This window comes from Salvia hispanica, chromosome 5, assembly GCF_029641045.1.
Source record: "Salvia hispanica isolate PSC_SH4W2 chromosome 5, Shi_PSC_v1, whole genome shotgun sequence".
Taxonomy (NCBI): domain Eukaryota; kingdom Viridiplantae; phylum Streptophyta; class Magnoliopsida; order Lamiales; family Lamiaceae; genus Salvia; species Salvia hispanica.
Genome location: NC_142696.1, coordinates 26,820,930 through 26,837,456, shown reverse-complemented (window position 1 = coordinate 26,837,456; position 16,527 = coordinate 26,820,930). Strand labels below are relative to the sequence as shown.

General features: G+C 39.8%; 2 protein-coding genes across 3 annotated transcripts; both read right to left on the bottom strand.

The window, feature by feature from the left end:
• Positions 1-3,352: 3,352 nt before the first annotated feature.
• LOC125186076 (AAA-type ATPase family protein) lies at positions 3,353-5,064 on the bottom strand. The gene has a single exon (XM_048082392.2). It carries the CDS (start codon positions 5,032-5,034, stop codon positions 3,454-3,456), a length of 1,581 nt encoding a protein of 526 aa, XP_047938349.2. The 5' UTR covers positions 5,035-5,064; the 3' UTR covers positions 3,353-3,453.
• A 3,512-nt stretch (positions 5,065-8,576) lies between these two features.
• LOC125188858 (transcription factor TGA2.2-like) lies at positions 8,577-12,215 on the bottom strand. 2 transcript variants are annotated; one of them, XM_089058839.1, is made up of 11 exons: positions 12,093-12,215; positions 11,749-11,853; positions 10,983-11,089; positions 10,590-10,660; positions 10,326-10,523; positions 10,153-10,227; positions 10,010-10,069; positions 9,757-9,886; positions 9,405-9,676; positions 9,083-9,331; positions 8,577-8,932 (listed from the first exon to the last, which is right to left on the bottom strand). In XM_089058839.1, exons 2-11 carry the CDS (start codon positions 11,835-11,837, stop codon positions 8,786-8,788), a joined length of 1,398 nt encoding a protein of 465 aa, XP_088914965.1. In that variant the 5' UTR covers positions 11,838-11,853; positions 12,093-12,215; the 3' UTR covers positions 8,577-8,785. The 2 variants fall into 2 exon arrangements, with proteins under 2 accessions (XP_088914965.1, XP_088914967.1); XM_089058841.1 differs by lacking the exon at positions 12,093-12,215 and adding an exon at positions 12,005-12,023.
• Positions 12,216-16,527: the final 4,312 nt, after the last annotated feature.

The window sequence follows — 16,527 nt, the reverse complement described above, 5'->3', positions numbered from 1 at the left end:
TTCTATTTCATCAAACCACAGTATGACGTAAAGATTTTAAATTTTCGATTTCTTTACTAAAGATTTTCAAGTTCTTTGTCAATGCTATGCTCATTATAAGATTCGAAAGCTCAATCTTAAAACTTATTAATTAAATTTCATTTAATTAAATCTTGTTCAAATATACTCCTTTCGTCACAAGGTAGACACATAATTTTAGCCTTTTAGGAGATATTTTGAGTGGAAAGAGAGAATTAATTTTTATATATTAGTGTGAGAGAAAAAAAAAAATTAGAAACGTGACATTTCGTAGTATGTAACAAACTAAAATTGAAAAGTATTATATCAGGAGTATTAATTTTCAATAAGGATTTTATAAAATTTTAGTTAATTTTAATTTGTCAATGTTGAAAATTAGTTATGGCCGTGATGGTACACCTGGTTACGTAAGGAAATTCTCTAAGAGCATCCGTGAAAAAAATTTCGTCCGTCCGTTCGTGTCGCTGAGCAGGCATCGTCCGTCCGCCGCTGCAGCTCGTCCGTCCGTGCCAGCGGCACGGCGCTGCTTTTAGCTAAGAGCACGTCTGTGCCGCTGAGCACCCTTACGTGGAAGCGTCTGATTGGCCAATGGCATAGCCGTTGACAACTTCGATTTTTTATTTTTATTTTTTTTAAAATTAGAAATTTGTTTAAAAAAAATGTTTTTAAATAAAAAAAAATATTTTCCCACTTCCCAAAAAATTATATCCATTTTCTACCCACTTTTAATTTATTTTTCAATTTTTTTCCCCAAAATTCACATTTTCATCTATAAATACCCCCACTTCAACACAAAAAAAATCACATTCTCATCTATTCTATCATCTACATTCTCTCATCTTTTTTCTCATATTCTCTCATCTAAATTCCCACCACACTACACAATGTCCGGCTCCGGCGATCACCCCTCCGGCAATCGCGGTTGGAACCACGATTGGTTCGACTCCGATTCATTCCCTAGTCCGGAAACGCAATTTACGGCCCCTCCTCAAACCCAAGGTTCGCAAGCTCCGGGTGGCTACCGTCCTTGCCCGGTGCACAACCAAAATGCCTCCGGGTTCGGGTGGACACCCGAACTCGGCTCGGGAGGGAGCAACAGCTCTACTCCTACTCCTACTTCTATTCCTACTCCTACTCCTCCTGTTCGTGGCACCCGCACCCCGTACACTCCTAGTGAGATGATGGCGATGTTCAAAGCCTACTTGGCAGTCTCCGAAAATCCGGAGACTGGCACGAACCAAACCGGGGAAACGTATTGGTGGCACATCACTCGTCTTTACAATGAAACCCGGCCGGGGGGAACCATCTATCGCAATGATAGTATGGTGCGCAATTGCATCTACAGATGCAACGAGGCAATCGGGAAGTTCCAGGGGTATTACCTCCAGGAAGAGCGGTCGGCGGGGAGCGGCACGAGCGAGCTCGACATCATCACTGCCGCCTTGGCGACCTATCAACGCATGGAGTTCAAAGCGTTCAAGTACCTCGATTGTTGGCAGGAGGGGCGCCTACATCGAAGTATAAGGGCGGCGTAGTAGCATCCTCCTCCAGCAAACGGTCGAGGTGGGTAGCCCTATCCGACGGCGCCTCCGATGATGTGGCTACCCAGCTTGCCGGAACTAACTTGGGTAGCCCCGACGCTGGCCCGAGCAGTTCCCGCCGGCCGCAAGGAAGGAAGAAGGCGACGGCCACCCGCCGTTGCGCCTCGACTCCATCCGCCCCCGCTCCCGCTCCCTTTGTGCCCCCTCCACCCCCGAACAACACGTTGTGGACCCTCTTGGGTCAACTCTATTTGAACGATACGTCTAAGATGACTCCGGAGCAACTTGCAATACGTGAGCAAATGATCTGGGGTCTCAAGAGGCAATTGGGGATAGAGAACTAGTCTTCCACGTGTGTAATTTTTAATTTGTAGGATTTTAATTATGTATTTTTTTATTTTCTAGGATTTTAATTATGTATTTTTATTTTTTAAGATTTTAATTATGTAATTTTTATTTTTTAGGATTTTAATTATGTAATATTTATTTTTTAATGTATTTTTATAATGTAGAAATATTTTTAGTAATTGAAGTATTTAAATTGAATAATAGAATGGTGGGTGAGACCCTTGAGCTTGTCCTTAGTTAAGAGCACGAATGTGAGTGTTGTACTCTTAGCTAAGGACAAGGAGTAAAAGTGGGTCCGGACCCACTTCCGTGCTCTTAGCTAAGAGCACGGATGGGGATGCTCTAATTTCAGGTGCATGGAAATCTTAATTGAAGAAAAAGATTATGGACTCTTCCATTCACTACACAATTTTAACTATAGTTGCTCCTTCTATAAAACATGTGCCAACTCTAAATGACATAATAATTCTATAAGACGGAAGGAGTACTATTTATAATCTCAATCTATTGTAATATGACACTTATTTGGGATTAAAGAAACAAAGTAAATACTAAGACAGTTATTGTAGAAGCATAAACATGGTGGAGGCCAAAGTCCAAACTAAAGAACTAAAGAGTTGTTGGATATCTTGAGATACTTGAAAATGGAAGCTAAAATATCAGATGGCTGACTTGGTTGAGATGGCTCAACAAAGTTACTATTTGAATTACATGTTCGAGACCCTCCAAACCAAAATGAGATATAGTGGATGAAAGAAATGTTGCATCAGAACTCACAAGGATACATCTATGTATCAAAGGCATGATTTGGATGGGGAAGACAGCTCTGGCTACAAGGCTGTCGCTAGCCAATTCGAGCCCTTTCTAGTAACAAATGGTGGAATGATATGAGGGAGTAGTTGAAAGAGATTTTTCGTTGGAAGAAATGGACAACCCAAGTCTCCTATGAATGCTTTGGCTTATTAGTTGTCCTTGGTGAGCGACATGAATTTCTTGGACTTGTTTTAGCAGTTGATGAAAATGCTCGAGCTCCTAGTGCATGCTTCTCAGTGCCGGTCACCCCTTTGCCAAGTATCAAAGGTCTTTTGCCCCATGGTATGCGGTGTACCACGTTGCTGATTTCTTCACAAAACTACTCCATCAACATTGTAGGTTGCAACGCGCTGCAAAGGTCGCCCGCAGTTCTTGATCACCTCAACTCAAGTTGTACATAGCCAGAAAATCATGTAATTATTGGAAAAACCACATTTCCCATTTTGAACAAGTAGTTTTGAAATCTGTCACTACAACCTGAACTAACAGGAAAACCAAAGGAGATCGGCTTCACCATCAAAGATGTTTCTCCTTCATATATCATAGCTACATAAATCAGTCTTGAATTTTTGTATATTTGATTACTCAGTATTTCTCCCTTGCTATCATACTAGTACTGTCTTTTACTTGCATAGCTTAAACGGAGAAGCACATTTTTTCAAATGTTTTAATCTTTACTAAGTGGGGTACAAAATATTACTCTACATTTCAACATAAAGCAAAAACAGAGGATCTAGGGCCACTGAAGGAATTTGCAACCTTGGAGCGATGGCGGCAGGTATGTCTGAGACGCCGCCCCATCGGGATCATCGGGTGGATAGGCGTACCCCTCCCCGTACCCGAGCTCCTTCATCAGCTTCGTCGGTGCGTTCCTCAGATGCATCGGCACCCTCTCGTTCTGCCCCGCGGACTCCTTCACCGCCTTCTGCGCTGCTCCGAACGCGCGGTACACGGCCACCGACTTCGGCGCGAGCGCAAGGTACGCCACGCAGTGCGCCAGCACGACGCCGCACTCGGGCATCCCGATGAAATGGCACGCCTGGTGGCACGCCACGGCGTGCCCCAGAGCGTGCGAGTCCGCAAGGCCGACGTCCTCGGAGGCGAACCGGATTAGGCGCCGCGCAACGTAGAGCGGCTCCTCGCCGCCCTCGAGCATCCGCGCGAGCCAGTAGATGGCAGCGTCCGCGTTGCCCCCGCGCATCGACTTGTGGAGCGCCGAGATGAGGTTGTAATGCTCCTCACCCGCGCGGTCGTACGCGAGGTGCTTGCACTGGAGGGCTTCCTTTACGTCGCCGCAGGAGACGCAAAGGCGGCCGTCCAGTGCAGGTGCTCGGGCGGCCGCCGTGGTGGCGGCGGCCTCGAGCGCGTTGAGGGCGACACGGGCGTCGCCGTCGCAGTTAAGAGAGAGGAATTCGACGGCGGAATCTTCGATTTCGACGGTGGTGGCATTGATAGTAGCCAGGATTCCTCTTTGTGAATCAATTGATGCTTGTTTGATGAGAGTGGAGAGATGGGGAGGCTGGAGGGGGCTGAGGGTGAGGACTCGGCAGCGAGAGAGCAGCGGCGTGATGAGGTGGAAAGAGGGGTTTTCGGTGGTGGCGCCGACGAAGACGATGCTGCCGTCTTCGATGACGGGGAGGAAGGAGTCTTGCTGAGCTTTGTTGAAGCGGTGGACTTCGTCGAGGAAAAGGAGGGTTCTTTTGGTGCTGCGGCGGCGGGCTGAGTCGACGGCGTCGCGGACCTCTTTGACGCCGGCGGTGACGGCGGAGAGGGAGACGAAGCGGTAGGAGGCGGAAGGGGGGCAGGAGGAGACGAGGGCGCGGGCGATGGAGGTCTTGCCGGTGCCGGGTGGGCCCCAGAGGATGATGGAGGGGAGGCGGCCGCGGGCGGCGGCGGAGCGGAGGAGGGAATCGGCGGAGAGGAGGTGGTCCTGGCCCAGCACCTCGTCGAGCGAGCGCGGCCGCATCCGCTCGGAGAGAGGCGCGCGCGGCGGTTCTGGTTGAATTTCCGGGGATCTGGGGCGCTTCAAATCAGGGGAGTGTTGGATTTTGTCAATTAGGGTTTTTTGGGGGTTTTTGAGATCTGTTTTGGGACTGGGATTGAGATTGAAGAATCGGTTGATTTTGGGCTGGATATTGGGAGGGGTGGAATCGAGAGGTGGTGGTGGGGTTTGAGGAAGGTGAGGGTGGTTGTTGTTGAGGAGGAAATCGGTGGCTTTGTGGATATCGCCGCCGCAGGAGAAGAGGGCATGGGCGGCGGAGTCAGCGGCGAAGCCCATGCCGAGGAGCTGCTCAAGTGCAGCATCCGCCTCCATTTTTTTTAGTTGAAGAAAGTGGTGACAATTATTTTCCCTCTTTAATGGATTAATATGTACCCTAACTTTCCCGCTCTTTTCGGTGACTTTTGATGTTTTTGGAAAATTGTTCGTCTTCATAATTATAATTGAGAACATTGGATTAGGCCTATTCTTGAACGTGGAAGCCTCATTTGATAAATTTGTCAGAGTGTAAATGAAGTAATTAAAAAATTAAATTAAAGAATATACTTTTTCTAATTTTAAATTTTTTTTAAATTAATCTTTTTTTTCTAAATCTCTCTTGCTTTACTAGTTTTGCATTAAAATTCATATTGAACCTAAAGTCCATATTCTTTTGGGACGGAAGGGAGTACTACTAATAATTAATATCTAATGAGGAATGAAATGCTTTTGTGAGAGATTATGAAGGGCCCTTCCAAGGATCTTTATTTATTTTTAATTATTTTCACGTTAACATTGTACTCCACTTATTATTAAGGGCTTATTTCCCGACAATAGAAGGGCCTATTTTAAAGGCCTATCTCATTTTTCATTTCCACATCATCAATATTTGTATATTTCAATTTTAATTATTGGTATCGAATAATATGTGAAAAATAAGAATAAATTCAAGACAAATAAATTATACTCCCTCCGTCCCGCTTTAGGAGTTCCGGTTGAGTCGAGCACATGTTTTAAGAAAAAAGTGTTTAAGTGTGTAATAAATAAATATTGTAGTGGATGTTGGGACTCACTTTTAATTGAGTGTTTAATAAATAAATGTTTTAGTGGATGTTGGGACCCACTTTTAACACTTTTTTATTAGTTGTAGTGGATGTTGAGACCCACTTTTAACACTTTGTAGGCATTTTTTATTAATTTATCTCTACCGGGACTCCTAAAGCGGGACGGAGGGAGTAAAAAACATTTACACTTCATTAAAAAAAATCCTACATTTAAAAAAATAATGGGGTGAATTTGGGTTCCGCCCGTGTATGGGGGGCTTCCATCGCTGGAATTCTGCGGAAAGTTGCCGGAATCCATTATGAAAAGAGGAAAAGAAGTATAGAGTGAGAAGAGGGATGAATGTAAAGAATGTTGTATGGATGTATATACATGTGGTTAAATTATTATTTTTTTAAAAGAAAAATTCGATATCGACCCTATCTCCACGATGGAGGGCCGATCAAAGGACCTATGAGATCGACCTAGGCCGATACAACGGCCATTTGGGGTGTTTGGGGAGGGCCGATGATCTGCCCCTCTTCCACTATGAGGGGCCGATGGGGGGCCGATCATGAGCTCGGTTGATCGGCTCCCCATTGCTAATGCAGCAATGCTCTAAGGTGATGTACTACTAACTTTCTTACCCAAATTTTATAATATGGAGAATAACTGTATTTTTGTATTGAGGTTTTAATTTTATTCTTCCAAGTCCCAACCCAACACTCTGTTAAAGTGGTAGATTAGATACGGTTTTAGAGACTCCAAGATTGGTGAATTTCAAAGGTTTTATTGGTTATTGTGAGATTTTGTGGAACTTAAAAGGTCTTTATTACTGAATATTAATAAAGCACACGATGTACACAATTTTGTTCACGCACTACATTTCAGTTGTTTACCAAACATTTATAGTTTTTCCATATTTTAAGTGTTTTAGCTTTCATTTCAGTTTTCTGGGAAATTTTGGAGAAGTGCTTAAATGAGAAAATTATAAACTCAAGAATTGTGTACAAATGCATGCATGCAGACCGCACATCCCAGTTCGGTTAAGTTATGAACTATTCTCCTGTTCTTTTACGTACTCCCTCCGTCTCACAATATGACTCATATTTGGTGTAGACATGGATTATGAAAAATATAAATGATAGTGGGATGAAAAAATTAGTGGAAGATAAGGTCCACTTTTTTTATATTAATTAATTTCATAATAGAATATGAGTGTAGTGAGATAGTGGAATGCGAGACATATTATGGATAGACCAAAATAATAAAATATGACTCTTATTGTGGAACTGATGGAGTACTATTTAATTGTTGTAGCCTGAAATAATGTTTTCATTAGCTCTAATATGAACATAGATATATTATAAAATAAGTTTCATCCCAATTTAATGTTTACATGGGTATAAATTTTAGATTATTTGCATCTTCAGCAAAAAGTTTAGGAAATATGTAATCTTCAATCATACACCAAAAATGAGTTAGGTATATAGATAAATTGGGGCGTGTTAGGTATCTAATGTTCGTGTAATAGGTATGATGACGCGTTTATTATTCCTTCGATAAATTTATGATGGTGTTTTTTGTTATTGACAATCACAGGTTCTGCATTAAATTTTGCTCTTGAGATTAATCACGGTCACTATATCTTTCTTTGCGAATTGCGATTTGGGAAATGGAAAGTTTACACATTGTCCTACACAGAATACCTCCAAGACATGCTAGACGACCTAGGAAATTAGTTACTACCTAGAAATGAACATAAGGGAAATGGAGTACCACCACCAAGAACGTATGAATTGTGTGGCCTTTTAGTTCACAAGGACAACCGATTATTGGAGAGAAGCTCGAAGAAAGACCACGACTCCAGAACAACTAATACAGTTGACTTGGGAATATATGACAAGTATATTCAAAGAAATCGAGTTCTACAACTGAAGCAATATATTCAAAGAAATGAGTTCTACAACTGAAGCAAAGCCAAAATGTCTACGACATTACGTAGTTAGTAGAGATATACTATAGATATGTATTTGATGGAGTCTGCATCCAACACAACACTAGTCACTAAAGATATTTGAATTGTAATATATTTTCTCTATCCCATTAAAAATGAAACAATTTCCTTTTTATATTGTCCCATTAAAAATGAAACATTTCTTAAAACGGAAACAACACCATCTCTACTTTTTCATCTCTTTTACTTTATTCTCTTTCCATTAACTCACAAAACAACACTATATAAAATCTCGTATCGAAAAACAAATGTTTCATTTCTAATGGGACGAAGAGAGTATTGTTTATTTTAAGATAAAAAAACATTTTAGAGTATTATATCAATTTTTTAAATTATCGTTCCGCCCACTCCACTACATCTTCTGGCTTCGGATCCGCCACTGCACTATCTCCCAACCTAGCACAAATCCGGAGCAAACTCATTCAATTACCAGAACTCAATGCTCTGCTTATAAACATAACACTTTTCAAAAGTCTGGCAGCGGTTCCGTGGAGGAAACCGGCCACAATAGGACTGGCAAACCCGCTTGCCCGACAATCTGTCTTCTTCATCTGCAATAGAGCCCCAAAAAATGTCGCATCCGGCCGCAAGGGTTTGCGGCACTACTGTGAATGACTTTACAGATAAAAGTATTTTTATTATCAATAAAATTTACTATTGTTACTATGAATATAGATAACTGAGTATAAAATAATTTTTCTTGTATATAAAAGTAACTATTCTCACATAAAAGTGGGAGTACTTTTTCAAGAAAAGGGGCCGGATCGGTTCAGGTCGTACATGTAGAATGACTTTTCATGTATCTAAAGGTACTCACCTGTAGCTCTGAAAGGAAATCAATTTGAATTCTAAATCCACAAATGTAGAATGACTTTACATTTATCTTTGAGTTGGAGTAAATTGTAATGCAAAAACAAGCAACCATAATAACATTATTGCTATCTCTACCCTTTGACAACAGCAAGCATAATAAAACACACTATATTTTACAACATGCGGCCGGCATGTTATTCCATATTGAAGCATACCTCATTCGCGCGGCCTAGCTAGCCAAAGAGAGCTAAGAGCTCGGAGCCTCGAGAAGTAGTCGTGTATCAAGAGCAGACCTCGAGCTGATTGTCTGGTCGTCAGTACTCGGTGCATCTGTTGCAGAGTTTGTTCTCGTAGATTGTCGGCCTAGACAACAAAAAGGCGTTATCACATCAACCAACCTTTGAGATATGTATAAAAACCAATTTCATCGGATTTTAACTTGGCACGCGTGTAAATACAACTTGCGTATTTTTACAACTTGGCTCAAAAGTTACTGAAAAAAAGATCAATTACCTGCCGAAGGAAGCCATCCAGAGTTCCCAACTTCCCCATCGCCATCGCCATCTGGCCCATATAATTGGCGACATTTCCAGACGAGCCTTCGGGCCCTGAAGTGCCATTGGCTAGCGTCTCAGCTAGTGATTGTTGCAATGCATCCATACCCTGTGACAGGGCATCCTCCGCTTGCTGAGAGGATTCCCGCAGATTGTAGATCCCCGTCAACTGCTGCTCCGTGAGCGGCTCCAGCTGGTTCGCAAGAAGCTGCACACGTATCACCGTATGCATAAGCAACGGAGAAGTCAAGAAAGGAGCGACCTATTACAAGGGGACGCACCTTGAGAAGCTCCGAGGGGCGGAAGCCACCAAGCCACATGAAACACCTCTCCGCAGGTGTTTTCCACATTCCTGATAAGATGTGGAATACATCAGCCTTGGCTGCATTAGTCTTCAGCCTGAAAACGTCGTTGAAATGCGTCGTCACGTTATCCACGAGAGTACGAAGTTCAGTGTCACTTGCATGCGAATTGACTGCTGTTCTCAACTCGTTGATTAGTTTGTTCTGTTCTTCCGTCCACCGTGCGTACTCGGCGTCAAAAGCCAACGCCCCTACACCATGTAAATAATCAAGGTCAAGAATCAACGTGCAAAGTAAAGTAGTGAAGGCAATGCAGTAGCATAAATCAAACCGTTGGCACTCCCCACATGGGACTGATCTCCCGAGTTCGAAATGAAGACACCTTGCTGACGTGCACGTTGTAGTTCCTGCTCAAGTTGAGTTAGCTTCAGCCTGCTGTTTTCTAGCTGCTGCACATAGGCCTGGATAGTGAACGAAACCAGTAAGGGCTATCTCCAGTAGTTAAAGTGCTAACAATCAAAATCAAGATTTCTTAACAGAACCAACAGCAGTAGTCGAGCTTCAGCAGTTACGAGAAAACCTACTTTCTTTCTCAGTCTGCTTTTCCTGGCAGCTTCACGATTTTGGGCGAGCCTTCGCAATGTCTGCATACCATATCATGTCACGTAAGAAGAAAAGAATCTTTAGAGAAAGACAAGGACTTGACGACTAGTAGTAAAGGCACAACCTTCTGATCTGAGGTTTTTTCTTTTGATTTGTCACTGGAATCTGAAACCCCAACACCAGCGGATTGACCATCAAACTGCAGAGGGAGGAGAAACTTGTAATTTACAGCCAGAGACAAGTTATTTTGCTGGACTCATAGAATGCCAAAGATAGGAAGAAGGGGACAGAAAGAACCTTCTGGTTTTTGTCATCTGGGTCCAAATCAGTTGAAGTGTCCGTCCGGGAACTGGATTCTGCCATGTTGGATTCTCCCCAGTTTTCATGTTGGCCACTGGAAGTAGAGAATAGATTTGGCTGTGGTCCCTTTTGCAATTGAACTGGTTGAGAGCCCATTAGAGCTGCTGAAAAATTTGTGTTGGCCGAGGCATACGTCTGTACAGCAAATAGATATCAGAAACTGGGAGATGCGATACGAATCCCAAATGAAGTGATGATTACCTTATTGAATGCACCAGACTGGAGATCGGGGCCTACAGATTGGTTATTCATACTTTGGTTAAAAACGGGACCTGGATTAGGCATACATCAGAGAGGTGCAATATAACCACATACCATCTAAAACAATGGTTAGAAGTGCTTGCTCGAGAGTTACGTATCTGCTTATATGATCGACTCCCTCATCTTTTCAAAGGCTAAAACTAAGGTTATTTCGAACTAGCTTATCCATAGATAAAGGCATGGGCAAACATCTAAAATGCTTGAAAAATCATTATAAGAATCCACAAACTATCTTATTTTCTTGATGAATGAGTGGTAGAGGCTTGATGAATGAGGATACAGAAATGTAAGGTCTATACAAGGAAAACCACCGAAAAAAGTTAGGAGACTTACTTCGGCCAACATTATTAGCAGGATCTTCAATACGGAAACCAAGATATTGCTCGAGGACCCCAAAATTTGGAGCTTGTGGGGATTGAGTTGCACTGGATTCTGTACCACTGCAGTAAAAAATATTTCAGTTTCACTTAAGCTACCGAAAAGTGGCATTAGATATTTTTATAACTCTCGAAGAGAGAAGGATTATTTATTGCACGATGGTTCTCTCCGAGGATAGTGAGTGTAGTAAAACAACACTAACTTTTTTGTCCTCCGGAATCCTAAGCCTAGGTGGATATGAAATTGGCCTCATATGCAGATCCAAACCAATAGCTAATCACCAATTTCCTGTCTAATCTTATCAAGTAAACCCCCTTGAAATCTACCTCGACTTCACAGCCCATATATACTACTCAATTACAAGCACTGAATGAGATAGAGTTTGAACTAATAGCAAGAAAGGGAACATCCAACCACACTGGTGAAGGTAAGAGAGAACTTGTTGAGATGCAAAAACTTAGATTGAACCAACTCCAATAAGGACTACATTAATACAACTACAACTTGGTAATTCCAAATGAAGTCCAATATAGTCAAGCAATAACTAGCAGATAATCAAGTACAGAACCTTTTCACTTTGTTCCTTATTCATCCTAACTAATGTAAACAATCAATCAGCTCTCCTTTGTAAGTTCCTAACAATAAAGTAGATGTTTTCTAACATAAAAACAGATAGCCACAATATAATAAAAAAACAGAGGGAGAGAGAGAGAGGGAATACATGGGATTGGCAGCAGGAGTATGAGAAATGAAGCTGGGCATCCCTGCTCTGTTATCCTCTGCACTAAATTTGATGGTTGTGCTACCCATAAATCACCATCACCACCTTAAACAAGAAAGGTAAGAAAAAAAAAACACCCAAATCTAGTTTTGGACCACAAATTAAAGCGCCAGTTTATTTCCTATCAAAACTGACCTCAAACCCCAGCAGAAAAAAAAAAAGTAAAAATCAATTCTTTTTCAATAAATCACAATACCACATAAACCCTTTTCACGGAAACGCAACCCAGATGCGTATATTTAGTCAAAGATCGCGAAAAACAGAATCTTGATGCTGAAACTTACAATTGTTCAGTTTAACTTTTAAGTTAGTATATGGTGTATCTAGAAATTTCTGTAGGAGGAGCACAAAAATCCAGGGCCCAGTTGTGGTTGTTTAATGATATTGAGCATTTGTTTATGGCGATTGAGAGACGTGACGTTCAGATCATTCCAAGCTAGGCGTCATTTTCATCGGAAGCATATTTTCCACTTTTCAAAGCCTTCCACTTATTTTTAATGCCTTTTGAAACTTTCTAAATTTATATACTCTTATGGTCCTCTAGTTTTCTGTATTTACTATTGAGTACACATACGTCTATTAATTTCCAAGTTTATCGTATTGAAACGCTGCAAGCCTGCACTCTTATGAAAAGAGTAAATTATATAAATGATCAATAAACCTTTTCCATGCAGTTATAAATTTTGAGTTTTGTTCAATCAATTATTACTAGTAATATTTGATGTTACTAGTAGTATTTTATTGGAGTGAGAGACATAAGAACGTGTACATAATCTTGATTTTATTACAATACACAATTTTTATTTTGTATTTACAAACACTTATGATGATTTTTACTACATATATATATAGGGATGCGTTAAAATGACAACACTCTTAAAATGACACTGTGACACCATGCTAGACTGCAATAGTATAAACGCTAGACATCAATCTATAGATTGCAGTCTAGCGTATCGGATATTGCAGTCTAGAGTATTGGATGTTGCGGTCCGCGTAAATTTACCCTTGCGAATTTTTTATGATTGCCACATGGCAGCTAATTATTCGTCAATGTGTACAAATGATTGGCTAGGAATGGTGGTATGGTGTTATTTTAAGATGAGTTGTCATTTTAACACATCCCTATATTTTTATATATTTAATTACTCCCTCCGTCCCACTGAAGATGACCTAGTTTCCTTTTTAGTTTGTCCCAACTAAATTGACCTATTACTAAAAATAGAAACGTTTTATCTCTATTGTATTCCATCTTTATTAGTTTATTCCCTCTACTTAACACACAAAATAAAGTTGCATGAATTCTCGTACCACCCAAGAAAAGAGTATGTTGTTTATTTGGAATATGGAAAATTATCAAAATGTGCTTTAGAATGTGAGAATTTTAATCTAAAAAGCTGGAAAAAAAATTACAAAATCATCTATGTATAAAATGCGATGTTCATGGACTTCTTTTTTTCAGAGTTGGATATTGTGGACCAAGTCATTTGGCCCGATTGTTGTATGTGAGCCCAATGTGAGTGAGTAGACCCATGTAATTTATGCGAGCCCACTCACCCATTCACTTCTGGCTCTCACCGATGGACGCCATGTGTCAATCCACTCGGATCATGATTGAGGGGCGGATTTTATTTGTGCTTGTTGTGTGAGGGGATAAAGCTCATCCACCTCACACATTCTCTCTCTCTCTCTCTCTCTCTCTCTCTTGTTCTGATCACCTTCTCCGGCCTTTCTTTGGTTCTCTGTGAGTTTTGACCGATGGGAACTTTAGCGGAAGCAACTCTTTCGGTTGCTTTGTGAAGTCCGATGTTGGATCTGACTGAACGGTTGGATCTGCTAAGCCGAAGGAGATCTCGTCGATGGTTTTAGAGATCTGTGAGTGTATTGTGTTCTAGTGTTCTTCGTGAGAGATTTTGTGGCGGTTTCCATGAGTTGAGAACAGAGTTGGCGGTAGTCGGTGAGATCTAGGGTTTCTGGGCTCTGATATCTAATGGTGCTCTTCTTGTGACAACCTATTGAGACTTGGGGAGGTCCTTGGCCCGGTGCAGTCACTGACGTGACCTAAGCCATATTCCAAATCTTTGATTTCTCTTTTCCTTTACTTCTTTAGTTTAGATCCTTCAGGATCTATTCTTGTTGTTACTGATTAGTGTATTAAGTGTGCAGGTAGTGTCAACTTGTGAGCGGCTTGGAGTCTGGGCCGGTGGTGATTCCAAACTAGTGCTTGGCTCTTACTTGTAGCCTTTTTCTTTCTTTTTTTTTTTACTCGGTCTGTTATCTCAGATATTGACCATATCTTTGTAATCACGGTGTAATACAAAGAGGTACCGGTAGTTAGTGAACCATGGTGGTCTGATCCCTAGCTACATTCAGGAATAGTTCATTCTTATAAAAAAAATACTCATATACAACTCACATATTCAAAATACTCATACCATACATTTATTCACTATTTACAATCTTAACTATTTTAATTTTATCATTCGAACAAATTAGTAAAATCCACAAGATGCCTCAATGAAACATATATTGTTGAAATCAACATAAATGCTAAAGTGTTTGGGGGTGAGACATGGTCGGTGGATAACACAATAATCTAGAGTAGGGCTTGGGCACGAGCCATGCACAATTCTGCTACACGCAAAGCTAAGACCAAAGTTTCAGAGCAAGTTGGTTAGTTGTTCCCCTCTAGCATCAGGTAGCTGGAAACTCAATAAGAATGGGGCAGTAAATGGAATTTATCAAGTGGCATCAGTTGATGCCGTTTTTAGAAATGATGTTGGGTCTGGTTTAAAGGGTACTCGAGAAGCTTAGGTCATGGATCGGTAATTGTGGCTAAGTTATGGGCCATATAGGGTGACGAAGCCGAAAATTTGACAGTGGGAGACCCAATCTAGTGTTAAAATAAGTAACGAAACAGTAGGATGTTTTATACAGTATAATAAAATAGAGGAAAACAAAAAATAACATAGAAAAAGGACAACCGAATGAGGCTTAAGATGATAAAAAAAAAATAGACAAAATAATGGTCTTAGGAAGAATTTAACACGAGACACTACCACATGAGACCAGAAGTAAACCACCTACGCTAGCTATAGAATTTAATAGTGTTGCACCTTGCTTGGGGCAACGACATATGAAGTATTAAAGTCGAACGTGACAATCAAGTTGTGATTTTTATGATCAACTCGAATAGAGAAGATGAAAGTTGCTTAAGTCTCGTTCGAAATATTTGGGGTATGTGTGATAGGAATTACGTATATCATGAAGTTAATTCAGTTGCAAACCGGTTGTCGAGTCGGGATATAGGTTTGTATTTGCATGATGAGCCATCGATTGTAATATGAAATTTGTTATTGGGCAATCATTTGGGAATTGAATATGTTCAACTTGGTTAGACTGTAGTAATACTTCCTAGTTCCGCTCTATTTTGTAATAAAAAATCCTATAATATAGTGATATATTCTTCAAAAATTAATTTCATATCAAAATTTAACACTGTATTTTCACATTAGAAATGACCCGTGTACAAATTTTATTTTGAACCAAAAGCCTAATAAAATTTTAACTAACCGATAAAATTTAATATTTGACTCCTTTTGGAATTATGACTTTTGATTTTGTTTCTTTTCGCGTAACTTTTTTATTAATGTGACGACAATGCCAAATACTAGTGTAAAATAACACCATGTCCCTGAAAGTACGATCTCTTTCCTTTTTAATCCGTCCCTAAAAAGTATGAACATTATAGTTTTGGAAATTTTTTTTTCTCTAATGAGATGAGGCTCATCCTCCACTAACAATACTTTAAAAAAAAATCTATCTAGTTTTCTCTCTTATTTACCAATTATGCATTAACACCTGTGTCAAACCAAATGTTCATACTTCTCAGGAACGGATGGAGTAATATTCTCTTCTCCATATTCCCAACTTCTATTAAAAGTGTGTTTGGTATAATAAATTATAATGATATTGTAATTATAATTTTATTACGACTAAATTTAAAATTTATAATGTTCTAATTCAGTTCTTTTTTTATTTAATAAAATTAAGCAAATAATATAAGATTTAAATTTAAAAAGTAAAAAGTAAAACAATCATAGTATTAATTTAAAGAAAATGAAAGATTACAAAAATGTACATTTAAACTTAAATTTGAAGAGGAAAAAGAAAAAAAAGGAGAAAAAAAATGAAAGAGGAGATAAAAAATAAATTTAGAAGAGTGCATTTGTATGTGAGTGTAGTGTAAGTACGTTTTATGTGTGTCGCGTATAGTTTGTAGGAGAAAAGGAAGCTATTCTTCCGTCCCATATAGTTTTTCTCACTTCCTTTTTCGCACTTGTTTTGTAAAAATAATAATAAATAGATAAAATTGAGAGAAAGTAAAATAAGAGAAAAAATTACACTCGTTTTACAAAAATAATAATAAATAGTTAAAATTGAGAGAACGTAAAATAAGAGAAAAAATAATGTAGGTAAGACTATTCTCTACATTATTCTTTATTTTACTTTACTTTCTCTCCATTTTAATTATTTATTATTATTTTTGCAAAATGAGTGTGAAAAAGGAAGTGAGACAAACTATCTGGGACGGAAGAAGTATTAAATATCTGAACTTTTGAAGCTCTCGATTCAAGGTTGCCAATCACATCCTTAACAAAGTTTGTCCGAGTTCCAATTATTTATTGATCATAGTATGAGAAATGCACAAAAAAACAA

What these genes read in the sequence shown, in the direction of transcription:
- LOC125188858 (XM_089058839.1), bottom strand. Translation starts at nt 11,837, where the DNA reads ATGGGTAGCACAACCATCAAATTTAGTGCAGAGGATAACAGAGCAGGG. An exon ending in ACTCCTGCTGCCAATCCCAT is followed by an intron (nt 11,090 to 11,748) that starts GTATTCCCTCTC and finishes TTTTTACTGCAG; the next exon opens with TGGTACAGAATCCAGTGCAA. An exon ending in GCCCCTCGGAGCTTCTCAAG is followed by an intron (nt 9,332 to 9,404) that starts GTGCGTCCCCTT and finishes ATACGTGTGCAG; the next exon opens with CTTCTTGCGAACCAGCTGGA.
- LOC125186076 (XM_048082392.2), bottom strand. Translation starts at nt 5,034, where the DNA reads ATGGAGGCGGATGCTGCACTTGAGCAGCTCCTCGGCATGGGCTTCGCC.